This window comes from Furipterus horrens, unplaced genomic scaffold, assembly GCF_987537825.1.
Source record: "Furipterus horrens unplaced genomic scaffold, mFurHor1.1.pri manual_scaffold_9, whole genome shotgun sequence".
Lineage (NCBI taxonomy): Eukaryota > Metazoa > Chordata > Mammalia > Chiroptera > Furipteridae > Furipterus > Furipterus horrens.
In genome coordinates this window covers 24,613,117-24,626,729 of record NW_028327179.1, presented here as the reverse complement: position 1 = coordinate 24,626,729, position 13,613 = coordinate 24,613,117, and the positions used below count along the sequence as shown (strand labels likewise).

At 41.4% G+C, this 13,613-nt stretch overlaps 1 protein-coding gene across 1 annotated transcript; it reads left to right on the top strand.

The window, feature by feature from the left end:
* The first annotated feature begins 328 nt into the window (after window positions 1-328).
* LOC150001446 (uncharacterized) lies at window positions 329-2,703 on the top strand. The gene is given in 3 exon segments (XM_090287176.1): window positions 329-1,822; window positions 1,824-2,030; window positions 2,032-2,703. Coding segments are annotated over 3 exon segments (2,058 nt in total). The 5' UTR covers window positions 329-340; the 3' UTR covers window positions 2,401-2,703.
* The last annotated feature ends 10,910 nt before the right edge of the window (window positions 2,704-13,613 follow it).

Here is a 13,613-nt window from a genome sequence, read left to right as displayed (position 1 = left end):
TTAACACATCTAGTTGATAATTATGTGGGGGGAGCTACATTTTTAAATATGTAGAGTGTAACACCTATTTAAATATGTTATAAAAACACAAATATAATAAAGTGTAAATGCAAAGTATTTTCCAAGGGTATTTCTTTCTTTCTTTTCTTTTCTTTTTCTTTCTTTCTTGTTTTATTTTATTTTTTTACCACCCTGAACACACCCAATCTTATCTGTACAGAATTTTTAACGTGTATTCAACAAGATGCTGGATATTATGGGGATACACAAAAAGAGATCTACCGAGCCCCGAGCCCCAGCCCGGCCGCCGCCGCCAGCGCCGCTCAGAGCGCGCGCAGCCATGGCCGGAGCCCGGACCCTGCTCCCGCTCCTGCTCGGGCAGCTCCTGGCCGTGGCGCTGGTGACCGAGGCGCAGAAAATGGGGCCTCGAGGCCCCCCTGGCCCCCCAGGGCCCCCTGGGAAGCCGGGCAAGGACGGCATCGATGGAGAAGCTGGTCCTCCGGGTCTGCCTGGGCCCCCGGGACTGAAAGGGGCTTCGGGGAAGCCAGGGAAGCCAGGAGAGGCCGGGCTGCCAGGGCTGCCCGGCGTGGACGGCCTGACCGGGAGAGAAGGACCGCCTGGACTCAAGGGCACTCCCGGAGAACGGGGAAGTCTGGGCCCCCCGGGGCCACCTGGGCTTGGGGGCAAAGGACTCCCCGGACCCCCCGGAGAAGCAGGGGTCAGTGGGCTCCCAGGCGGACTCGGCCTCCGGGGTCCCCCGGGACCCTCTGGACTTCCGGGCCTGCCTGGCCCTCCCGGACCTCCTGGACCCCCTGGTCACCCAGGAGTCCTTCCCGAAGGCGCGGCTGACCTTCAGTGCCCGGCCGTCTGTCCGCCAGGGCCCCCCGGCCCCCCAGGAATGCCGGGCTTCAAGGGACCCACTGGCTACAAAGGGGAGCAAGGAGAGGTCGGCAAGGACGGCGAGAAGGGTGACCCCGGCCCGCCTGGGCCCCCCGGTCTCCCCGGCACCGTGGGGCTGCAGGGCCCGCGGGGGCTGCGAGGACTGCCAGGGCCGCTTGGGCCTCCCGGGGATCGGGGTCCCATTGGCTTCCGAGGACCCCTCGGGATCCCAGGAGCCCCCGGGAAAGCGGGTGACAGAGGCGAGGGGGGCCCAGACGGGTTCCGGGGCCCCAAGGGCGACCTGGGCAAACCGGGTCCCAAAGGAGCCCCCGGAGTGGCCGGGCCACTTGGAGAGCCGGGCATGCCGGGCAAGGACGGCCGGGACGGCTTGCTAGGACTGGATGGTGAGAAGGGAGAGGCGGGTCGCACTGGCGCCCCAGGAGAGAAGGGTCCCAACGGGCTGCCGGGCCTGCCTGGACGAGCAGGGTCCAAGGGTGAGAAAGGAGAGCTGGGCAAAGCTGGAGAGCTGGGTGAGGCCGGCCCCTTGGGAGAGCCCGGGGTCCCAGGGGACATGGGCGTGCCGGGCGAGCGCGGCGAGGCGGGCCACAGAGGCTCAGCGGGGGCGCTCGGTCCGCAAGGCCCTCCTGGGGCCCCTGGTATCCGAGGCTTCCAGGGCCCGAAGGGCAGCATCGGGGACACTGGCCTGCCAGGCCCCCAGGGCCTCCGAGGCGGCGGGGGCGACCGGGGCCCGGAAGGAGCCACGGGTCCCAAGGGAGACCAGGGCATCGCCGGTTCCGATGGTCTTCCCGGGGACAAAGGCGAGCCGGGACCCCGCGGCCCCGTTGGACCCAAAGGAGAGCCTGGCAGTCGAGAGGAACTGGGCCCGAGAGGCATCCAGGGTCCCAACGGCACCAGCGGCGTGGAGCGTGTGCCAGCCCCCCCCCCCCCCCGGGCCTGTGGGCTTACAGGGCGTGCAGGGCGTGCCTGGCATCACCGGAAAACCCGGGGTCCCGGGAAAAGAAGCCAGTGAGCAGCACATCAGGGAGCTGTGTGGGGGCATGATCAGTGAACAAATCGCGCAGTTGGCTGCTCACCTGCGGAAGCCGTTAGCGCCGGGAGCCATCGGGCGGCCTGGCCCTGCTGGCCCCCCACGGGCGCCCCGGGCCCCCTGGTTCCATCGGTCACCCTGGCGCTCGGGGGCCCCCTGGCTTCCGCGGCCCCACCGGTGAGCTGGGAGAGCCCGGACCCAGAGGAAACCCGGGGGACAGAGGAGACAAGGGCGCGGTCGGTGTGGGTCTGGACGGGCCTGACGGAGACCAGGGCCTGCAAGGACCGCAAGGCGTGCCTGGCGTTGGCAAAGATGGCCAAGACGGGGCCCACGGCGAGCCCGGGCCGCCCGGAGACGCGGGCCTTCCCGGAGCTGTTGGCGCGCAGGGGACCCCCGGCATCTGTGACACCGCGGCCTGCCAAGGAGCAGTGATGGGCGGGGGCGGGGAGAAGTCGGGTCCCAGAAGCTCCTAAGACACAACCCAGGCAGCAAGTGACGCTGGCTGAAGTGCTGGGCTCTGCAGCGCCCGTTGCTAAGGCCACGCCACGTCCACAGCCTTGCTGGCCTGCCCCCTCCCCCTGCGTCCTCAGTGGCAGCACCTGGTCACCTGTCCCCGCGCGTCCTCCACCAGCTGCTGAGAAGGTGGTCTCCTCGTGGGTTCCCAGCGGCCCATCTGGCAGTGACCGCGAACCTCGGAAATGGGCGCCGCGCGGTAACACCGGGCCGGCCAGGGGCCACACACAACTGGTACACGTCCCCGAGAGAAAACTGCAACCTGTTTACATGGCGTTCGTGTAAAAAGCAGTGATAACCCCAACAAAATGATCGATGAAGCCCTCAGATTCGTGACTGCCCACAGGGCCCAGCGCCCCCCGCACCAAGGTCTAGTCTGGCCCCCGGTTTCTGTACAAACTTGAAACTGTCTGAGCAACAGTATTTATTGACGGTGACTTTGCATTGCACTAAACCTGTTGGTGTTCTCTGTTGTAATAAATAAAGCCACTCGTTTGAAAAAAAAAAAAAAAAGAGATCTACAGTATGTTCAGGAATCTCGAAGGGGAAGTGATCAGTATGGGCAGGAAAAGTTGGAGAAGGATCCACTAATGTGTGACTGACCACATATCTGCTCTGACTCAGGTGCCTTTCACTTTGAGGGCAGTGGTATCTGTCTCCTCCCCCTTTGAATTTAATACCCTCAGGTCATTTTCCAGGCTGCAGAAAAGAGAAAGTCATGAAGTCACATTAACTTTTGTCCCATCTCACTCTCACTTAAATTTATTTCTCATACACAAGCCAGAGGTGTCTTTTTGTCTTCAAGATATGTTTTAATTTGCAACTACATCCTGTGGTCAGTAACACATAAGTGTATTCTTTAAAAACAAAGCCAAAAACTTTACAGGTAAAGCTGAAGTCCCATTTGATCATTAACTTCAGGAGTTTTATATGTAGCAGATTATGGGCACATTCACACTCATAAAACATTCATCATAGTGGTTTGCCTAGCATGTATGTCTTATATAAAGGAAATCTAACACTGCACATTATTTTTCAGCTTGATTTTTTTCACTCAATGTTTTGTTTTAGAAGATCTCTTGATATTGAGATGTGTAAGTATGGTTCATTCATATTACTGGCTTTTTAATATTCCATGTGAATATACTGCATTTTATTAATCTAATCTATTTACGAATGCTAATGGCCTTCAAATTTTACTATTATTAAAATATTTTAGTAAGCAATTACTCATCAAAATATGCTTTATTGAGTATTTCCCAAGTGCAAGGCATTGCTCTTCTTTTTTTTTAACTTTATTTATTTATTTTTAGAGAGAGGGGCTGGGAGAGAGAGAGGAAGAGAAACATTGATTCATTGCCTCATATACCCTGAAAAATGAATCCCCAGTTGAGGCCAAACCTGCAACCCAGGCATGTATGTGTCTTGACTGGGAATCAATCCTGAGACCTTTTGCTTGGCAGGATTATGTCCGACTCACTGAGCCACACCTGTCAGGGTTGCAAGACATTGTTCTGAATGCTTAGAATATGTCAGTGAATGAAACAGACAGAAATCTCTACTTTAATGTTGTTTGCATTATAACAAGTTTGACAATAAATAATAAACAATTAAAAATAGAAGAGAATATAAGTTATGAAACAAAGAAAATCAGTATAATGTAAACAGGATAAAAGCACTAAAGTGAGAGTTTGAGTTTCTGTATTAAATAGAGTGGTCAAGGTAGGACTCTTTGAGAATATTATATTTGAAAAAAATATTGTCGGCAATAAGGAATTAGCCAAGAAGCTATTTTGGAGTAAATGGTTATAGGAAGGGAATACAAAGACCTTAAAGCAATAGAATTTCCCATGTGTTTCAAGAACATCAAGAAGGGCAAGGTGATTGAAATGGAGAAATGGAAGGAGAAAGTAGTAGAAGAAGAGGTTGAGGGAAGGGTGAAGGACACAGTGTGTATGTGACCACATAGGCCATTATAAAGATTTTGCCATTTACTCTGAATGAAATGGAAAGGTACTGAATGTTTTAAGCAGCAAGTACTTAGAGTATTATACTAGCTACCACTTATGGAATAGATCGTAGGAAGGCAAAAGCAGAAGAGCTTAGGAGGGTTCTTTTTTTTTTTACATACTGACTCATTTTTATTGTTTTTCTATTATAGTTGTCCCATTATTTCCCCCATTGCTCCCCTCTACCCTGCCTACCTCGCTTCCCACATTCAATCCCCATTCTGTTGTCCATGTCCATGGGTCATTCATATTAGTTCCTTGACTAGACCCTTCCCCTACATTCCCCCTTTTCTCCCTCCCCGCTCCCTCCTGGTCGCTGTCAGTCTGTTCCTTGTTTAAATGCCTCTGGTTCTATCTTGCTCATTTGCTTGCATTGTTCATTAGTTTACTGTAATAGGTGATATCATATGGTATTTGTCTTTCACTGTTTGGCTTATTTCACTAAGTATAATACTCTCCAGTTCCATCCATGTTGTCGCAAAAGGTAGGAGTTCCCTCTTTCTTTCTGCTACACAGTATTTCATTGTATAAATGTACCACAGTTTTTGGGGTTTTTTTTTTTATCCACTCATTTACTTAGGAGGGTTTTGAAGTAATTCAGGCAATAGTTAATGGTATCCTGGACCAGGAAAATAGAAGTGCAGGTGTGAAGTATGTGCGAGTCTGGATATATTCTTAAAGTAGTACCAAAAGGATTTGCTAATTGATTAGTTGAGGCATAAAAAAAGGGACGAGTTAATGATGACTTTAAGAACTTGGGGCTAAATAACTGAAAGTTGTCATTTACTGGAATAAAGAAGGCTGAAAGAGGAGCAGGTTTGGAGCATCTGCTCATTTGGAAACCAGAATCCGAGATGAGGATTAAATTGCTGACTTGGGAAGTGCAAGACCAAGGCCGTGAGGATAAGAAGGAGAAAGCAAGTGAGGTAAAGCCAGATGAAAATCAAACTAAGTAATAGCTTACTAAAAGGGCTGCATCATTCAGAGCCAGGAAGAGATGCAGCAGGTAGTAAACACATGTGTTTATTCAGAAGTTTAGACTTCTAAGAAAGGTTTTCAAAGAAAAACTGCACTTCAGAATAGTTCAGAAGAAAGACAAAATTTACCTGGTCGGTTTCCTCCCATCTCTCGTTTTCCATTAGTCAAGGGAATACAATCGCAATGCTTTTCTGGATGCTATTAGGTAGTTCCTTGTTGGTCAATGAGCAAAAGAGATTCCACACCTCATTCTTTTCATTGCAGTTCAGAAGTAGATGGGGCTTGGTTTGTGGCACACGAGGGTGGAGAAGCCTTCCAGTGAGCTCAGGAAACTTGGCAAGGGCGCTGGCAAAGACAGCAGCAGTGTGGCCCCTAAGTTAGAAAGCATCTCTAAAGAAAAAGGTGGTCAAAGGAATTTGAAGAGGCACAGAAGGCTTTTGTCTAATAAAACAGTAGTTGATGAGCAGGCCACTGGATGTGTGAGGTTGTAGTTTAGGAGAGTGAGCTGGTCTATCTTGAAGTCATCTGCCTACAGATGCCATTTAAAGCCACACATTTTACATAACTAAGAAAATGAATGTAGTTGGAGAAGCTCAAAGTCTGAGCTTGGGGGTACTCTGAACTGACAGGGTCAGAAAAGTGAGAAAACAACAATGGAGAATGAGGAATGAGCAAGTTATATGAAGGGAGAACAACCTATAAGTGTTTAGAAACGGAAATACTAAGTTACAGAGTCTGCACCATTCATACTTTAATAGACATTCTCAGATTGCCCTGAAAACTGGCTGCCCCGATGTAGATAATATCACTCTATGAGAGTTTGTTTCCAGAAACGTAACCAACATTGAAATTAATTTCAATTGTTTTCCTAATTTGACAAAAGAAAAGAATGGTATCTTACTGTTCTTCCAAATTTCACTTGCTTATTTAGTGCAATTGGATAATTTAAAAATAAATTTTCAAGTCGACTGAGTTTCATTTTTTGAAGGATTATCTCTGTTTTTCTCCAGTTTTTGTATAGTTGTCTGTACTTTTCTTGTTGCCTTGTTAATGTTCTTTATGTTGTATACTCCCTTGTTTTGTGTTATCGATATATAATATTTTATTTGTATTTATATATGTTTTTCTCCCAATTTCTCTCCTTCTTGTTAACTTCGTTTATGCTCTCTTTTGTCAAATGAGTATTAGTCTTTTTGAAATAGTCACACCATTTGGTAATGTTTTCTTTTACCAAATTTACCTTTCAAAATGAGTCTATTAAAAAGACTTCCTTACCTTAATATTCTAGAGACAGTTTTCTTTATTAAAAAATGATATTTCTGTTTTACTTAGGTCTCTTCTCCAACTGAAATTTGTGTTTGAGGTAATGAATAGCAAAAATGCTTACACATATATTCTATTTATATTATATATATTTGGCCATGTGGAGAGACAGACATATTAAATAGTTAATCGTTCCAATCACTGATTTGTTATATAACTTCCAGAATACATCGAATTCCCACTTATGCATGATCTCCTTCAGAATTTTCTATGGTTTGTCTTTACTACCTTCAAGCTCTCTGATATCTTCTGTGTTGAGGGTTCCCAAGACCACCTTCAGGTTTGATGATTTGCTAGAAGGACTCAGAGAACTGAAAAAACCTGCTATACTCATGGTTATGGTTTATTACACTGAAAGGATACAGAGTAGCTGAAGCAAAGGCAAAAGGCGCAAAGGGCAGAGTCAAGGAGAAATAGGCACTAGCTTCCAGTTGTTCTTTCCCCTGGAGTCATTGATTGGACTTACTTTCTCACCAACCTATGGCAAAATGTATGAAGTATTGCCAAAGAGTGATCTCACCTGTGCTTGGTTTTGAGGCTTTTATTGGGGGTCAGTCAAGTAGGCATAGCTGATTGCCCATGGGGCTGAATTTATACTTACTTAGTTTCCAGCAACTCCAGAGGTCAAACTAATACAATTTGGCCCTGGTTCTCCACCATAAACCACACTGATGTGGCATGCCCCAAGACCTCATGTATGCAAGATGTTTTGAAAAGATGGATTTTTAAGGAACAGCCCTTTCATTTGAATGTGAAAGCTTTGCACACTCTAAGCCTGATGATTAATGCCTTACTGCACATTTTCAAACACATGTATTTTTTTCCCACTTTAAATTTTGTCCATGTCTTAGTCTTCCTTGGTGGCAAGGTTGGTTTGAAGCAAGTTAGCATGCAATTTTAATGCAGAACTCCCCCTTAGTATTTTGAAAATGGACAAAATTTATGGATGTGATGCATCTACTCAACCTGATAAAATAGTGATGAAAACTGATTTTTTTCACTTTATTGTGTTGTTTTATTCTCTGATAGCTTTCGAACTGTCTCTTTATCCTTAACACGTGGAAGCTACCCACAACATGTTCAACTGTGAAGTTTTATTTGTTCTTTTATTGTGTATTTGTTTTAATTTTGTTTGCATTAACTTTTACAGTATGCAAAATCATGCTATTATTACTTCAAATATTGGCTTAATTTTTTTCTATTACTTTATTATGAAATTCCATTTAAATAAAAACTTAAACTTTTGGATTTTTACTTTGTGCTCCTTCACTTCTCTTTGGTACTTTAGAGAGCCGACTCATTGTTCTTCATAGTTATATCCTATAAAGTGTCTGCAAGAATTGAATTTGCAAATATTAAGCAATTGTCCCCAAGAGGAATGCATACATTTTATATGTGAGAACTATTTTGTTTTTTAGCTAGGTTCATTTTGTTATTCAACCAGACTATGATTAGGTTTTTTTAATTGATTTCAATGAATTGGTTTTCCTATGATCACTAATTTCTTTTTCCACAACTATAAAATTTTGTTTTATAACTATTTACTTTTTTGTGTCATGGGTGTATTACTTTTATTTATTTCTTTGTAGGTAGTAACTATACTTATTTCAACTCCTTTTTGTTTCCATATTATCTCTATGTTATGGGTATAAATTCTTTGACTCATGAATGTGTTGCTTCCTCTTCTGGTGTTTCTCAGATGATGATGATTCTTAGTCATATGTTGATCCTATGTCCTCAGTTATGACAACTGCTGACACCATGGCCTTCAGTGTAACACCTTTTTGGTGATGTCATCAGTTTAGCTCTAGCAGTAGCGACAGCCTTTGTTCATTGCTTTTCTGATATAAGAACAATTTAATCCCATCTCTTTCTTTCAATATAACTATGTATTAATATTTATTTTTCTAAACTTGATACAATATTTGTTTTAAACTGATAAACTACAATATATTTTGAATACGAGCCAGAAATTTTGGTGTGTACGTTCAGTGTATTATTATCTCGAAACTAGGAGTGGCATGGTGGTGTTAGAACTTGATTGGGGAAATAGCCAAAGAAATAAAGTTTCTGACAGATACTGGACCATAAAAAAAAAAAAAAAGTGCAGGCATAACCAAACAGTATCCCAGGACAAGTGAATATATTCTCTGGATTCTGTCTCCTTCCTTTCTTCCATCTCTTGCCAGTGCCTTTTTTGGGGGGGCCAGATACAATCATAACATAAGCCAGAGAGTGGGTGAGCCCAGGAATGCAATTCACTGAAGTATTTTAGAGCAGAGCCTAAAAGGAAAGTTAGCAGAGGAAAAGCACCACATCAAACTACTTTTAAGGACTAGTTTGCCAATATCCTGCCTTAATGCACACAATACAGTGTTTAATTGATTATGAACTTAGAACTTAGAGCCAAACTTCTTATGTTAGCCAAAATTAATGTGCTTATTAGTATAGTCTATACCTCCTAATTATGGTATTTTCTTAGCTAGTATTTTTTACTAACATCAATATCTTAATTCAGATATATATTTATATGTGAAGATATAAATTATACATATAAGTATATATTTTAGTAAAAAGTGCATTTTAATAAATTCTACATACGAACATACCACGATTTTATCTAAGAAGGTTTGTATATATAAAAGCCCACTAGTTAGCTGAACATCAAGAGATTGGGGCAGAGGATGCTCCTGCTCTGACCAAAATTATTTAATTTTCTTTTCTTATTAGGCTTCCTTAGAATATCATTTAAAAAAAATTTTTTTAAGATAAGTAAGCAAAGAAGTTAAGGCAAACATTTGCCATGCTCAATAAACAATGTTCTAATGTGCTAATTGATTCTAATCTCAACAGCCAACATTAGCTATGTTAATACACCATTAGACAGAAAAATAAAAGCATCATCAGGAATACAGTCTATCAATTGAATACATGAATACATCATGGTTGAATACTAGCCGGTAGGTAGTAATTAGGTAGTAACTAAGGGTACCTCAGACAGATATTGGTTGATGTATATTTAGCAGATACTATGCAATTCTTTTTTTTCAACTCTATACTTAGTAGTATATTATCTTTATGTACTGTTATTACTAACTTTACCACAACTATTAGTATGATATTATATAAAATATACAGATATTGTATCAGGAACTGGGAATATGAGGATGAAAAATCATGCCCTCAAAGAGTCAGCATATAACCATGGAAAAGACTATGTAAATGAACAATTATATGCAAAAGAATAGGTGAAGCAAAGTTTGTGAATGAAGTAGATGCCACAGAAATAAGTCGCAGAGAATGTGATTAACTGTGTCTAAGAGCTTTATAGGTTATTTAAAGAGAAGTTGTGCTCTGAACTGCATTTTGTATTTGATTCAACAGCCTCCTTCAAGATGTGTATTTATACGAGTTTGGTGGACTGGGGCATACTCAGGCAAGGGGGATGTCCCCTTTGGTTGTGCATTTCTCTTAATGCAGCTCATCTACAAGTTATGGACTCTCATTTATACTCTGATCTCTCAATTTTAAAATTCTTTATAGTAAGGTTTATAACTCCAAATCCAAATATTAGAATCAATCATGTAATGGCATTTATTGCCCTATCAACAACATCTTTTGATGATCTCTCATGTGCTAAGTGCCAGCTGTATGTACTAGTGGAAGAGACATCGATGACAGTACATTCTTCTTAAGAACATTGATAATCTAGTAAAAAGGCAGAAGATGCACAATATGATAAATATAACGGTGAGACTAATGCAACAAATAACAAAGAGATAATCATAATTAAATGTAACCATATATTACATAATAATATGGATGGTATGTATAATTTATATTTGTGTAATGTTTAATCACTTACACATGTTTCCTCATATTAACTTGACTTAATGTTCACAAATAGTCTCTGGGCTTGATGACGGTGTTTCTATTTCATCAATGAAGCGAAATAGGTACAGAGAAGTAATAAATATATAGGAAATAAAAGAATGAGAAAATTTAGGGTCAGGGTTTGAAAGGGAAATAGGCTATAAGATGGATTAGACTAAATGCTGTTGAGAAGAGATAGGGAAAGGCAAGTCAGGTTAATGGAAAAGAAAAGATTATAGATAAGAATATGCAGAGTGTGTTAGTGAGCAGACCAGCTTGGCTAGAACATGTGTATGGAAGAGAAATATGTACAAGTATATGAAATCTATAATATCAATGATTAGGAAAAAATGTGCAACAATAGAGAAATGATTGAATAGATTGTTTATTTATGATAAAATTCTAAGAAGTATTTTAAAATGAAGTAAATAGATAGCTGAAGTCAGAGTAATGATGAAAATAATTGAGTTTTATGTGACCATTTAAAAATAATTTATACATGTATATGGTATAAAAATCCAGAAAATATGAAGGATTTGTAGTAAAAAGTAATAATTTCTTTTTAGTACCCATTCCACCCCCCACCCCCCAGATGCAACATGATTATAGAAATAATTTCAATTCTGTCAAGAGAAAATTGCTGCCTCATCCAGGGTAAAGATGACCGACGTAAGCAATCTGCCATAGAGAGTGTGGCTGGACTCCACTAAGGGCATGACTATGTGCAGGGATTGGCATGGGTTTCTGTTGCTGGCAGATTGGGAATTCCACACTGGAAGTGGGTAGTTCAGAAGCTTTGGTGGAAAATTTGTACTTTTGTTACCCCTTCACCTAGGGTTATCCTATGGGAAGTTAATTTTCTCATGTATCCAAACTTGCACAGGCCTCAGAAAGACTGAGTGGATGCCTTTCACATGGTGGTGGCAGAAAAGCTCCAGGTCAGAAAAGAAGACATTCAGAGAGCTAGGAAGCAGTGTTGTCAGCTTACATCCGCAAGCAACTGGTGGCTGGAGCAATGGCCAGAGCAAAATGTTGAACTGAGAGGATATGAAGTAAGGCATACAAATCATCTGATCCCTTGACTCTTCAAGGCAATAGTCTTTGGGAATGCTATTTTGCTTTCAGTAAAATCAAAGAAGGCATGAGTGTAGAAGATTATATAAAATATCAAGGCTAGGAATTAGTCTCTTTGTGTCTAGGAAGAAATAAGAAGAGAAACTTTCTACTTTTGAATGGAAAATATTTTATGCTCCTGAGTGGACACCTAGTGTACAAGTATTTTAAAGACCTTGATACAGATTACTGAATGGTTTTAAAACATTATCAAAGCACATTTTGTTAAGAGTATCTATTTCACTGTATCTTTGATAACATTGGAAATAACCATTTTTAGTCTCGCAGTTTAACAGTTGATAAATGGTATATTTTACATTTGTAATCCCTTGATTACTAGCATGGTTATATTTTGAAAATGTATATACATTTATTCTTCTCTTGATGGCAAGTTTAAATCCTTTTCCCATTTTTTAAATCGGACTTCTTTATATCTAAAAACTTGTTGTGTCTAAGACCTCTTTATATATTAAGAAAACTAACCTATTGTTCATTATATACATTGCAAGTAATTTCCCACTTTTTCATTTGCCTATAGTATTATGCTTTTAAATATTCAACCCTTTCCTATTTTTCCCGCTTTTTTGTAGTTTTTGTCAAAAACTGACATTTGAGTAATCTTTTTCAAATACACCTTTTTGGTTTTTACCAGACTTGTTGTTGAAAGCTAAACTAAATCTGCAAGTCACAGTTAGTTGTCACTTGTCTCTACTTATCTGTTATAATCTCCATTTGTTTAGCATCCCTTTTTTACAGTTAATGATAGAGATAGAAAGAGCTAAAAATTTACCCTGAAGAGCAAATGGACGATAACATTGCATTACTTATTATAACATATCTTTTCAGTGGCTCAAAACGATTTTATTTATCTCTCAACTTAGTAATGTGGAATATCCCAAGATTGTAAGTTTTTATTTTTCAAACTGTAGTTTGCAGACAGCATCGTCATCACTGAATCCATATCCGCGGAATCTCAGGCCCCCATACCAGAGACACGTAATTTAAGATCTACCTTTTAGGTCCTTTTAGGGTCCACACAAAGGTCCCTAGTAATGCATCTGTCCATTATTATTTCAATTATCATTTTAGATCCTGTTGTTTATTTTCAGGAAGACATAAAACTAACCAATTGATTTATCAGTTTCCTGGATTATGACACTTACAAAAATTAAAATTGTAGAATGTCATAACAGAAACCTATATTATTTGTGAATTTTCTCCACTCTCATTCCAATACTTTAATTTTAGTTGAAAACATGAATTGCCATCTGAGCTCTAGATCATTTTCATTTTTGATAATCACCATCAAACTTTGAGATTTTCAGCACCATATAGAGTAGTCAATAATGAACATTAAAGAAAGAAGAAAATATTTCATTTAGCTATACATATTCTAAGGAGTTGCATATAGTTTTATCATAATTACATTCATTAATTCATTAACACATGTATTTCCTATTTACTGTTGTACTAACGTACACGCTCTGTGTTAGGTGCTGTTGGGGAAAAACAAAGACGACCAGGAGAAATAGATTAACAAGATTAATCCTTTATGGATGCTTGAAATATGCTGGACACTTTTCTGGCCACTTATGCTCTGCAGTCCTCAAAGCCACCATTTGAGGCCAGTGTTATTATTAACTCAGTGGTATATAATTTGCATCAAGGCTAGAAAAGTTAAGTAAACTTCTCCAAGGTCACATAGCTAGTGAGTAGAAGGGCTGGAGTTCCAGCCATGCTTGACAAAATCCCAAGCTCTTATGTTATACCTGAGTGCCTGCTTTGATTCTATCGTAGATGGCAATTTAAAAAATTGATAATTTCATTGGTGTGTATTCAAGGTTTTTTCTCTTTCAAGTTTTAGATATGGATTTTGT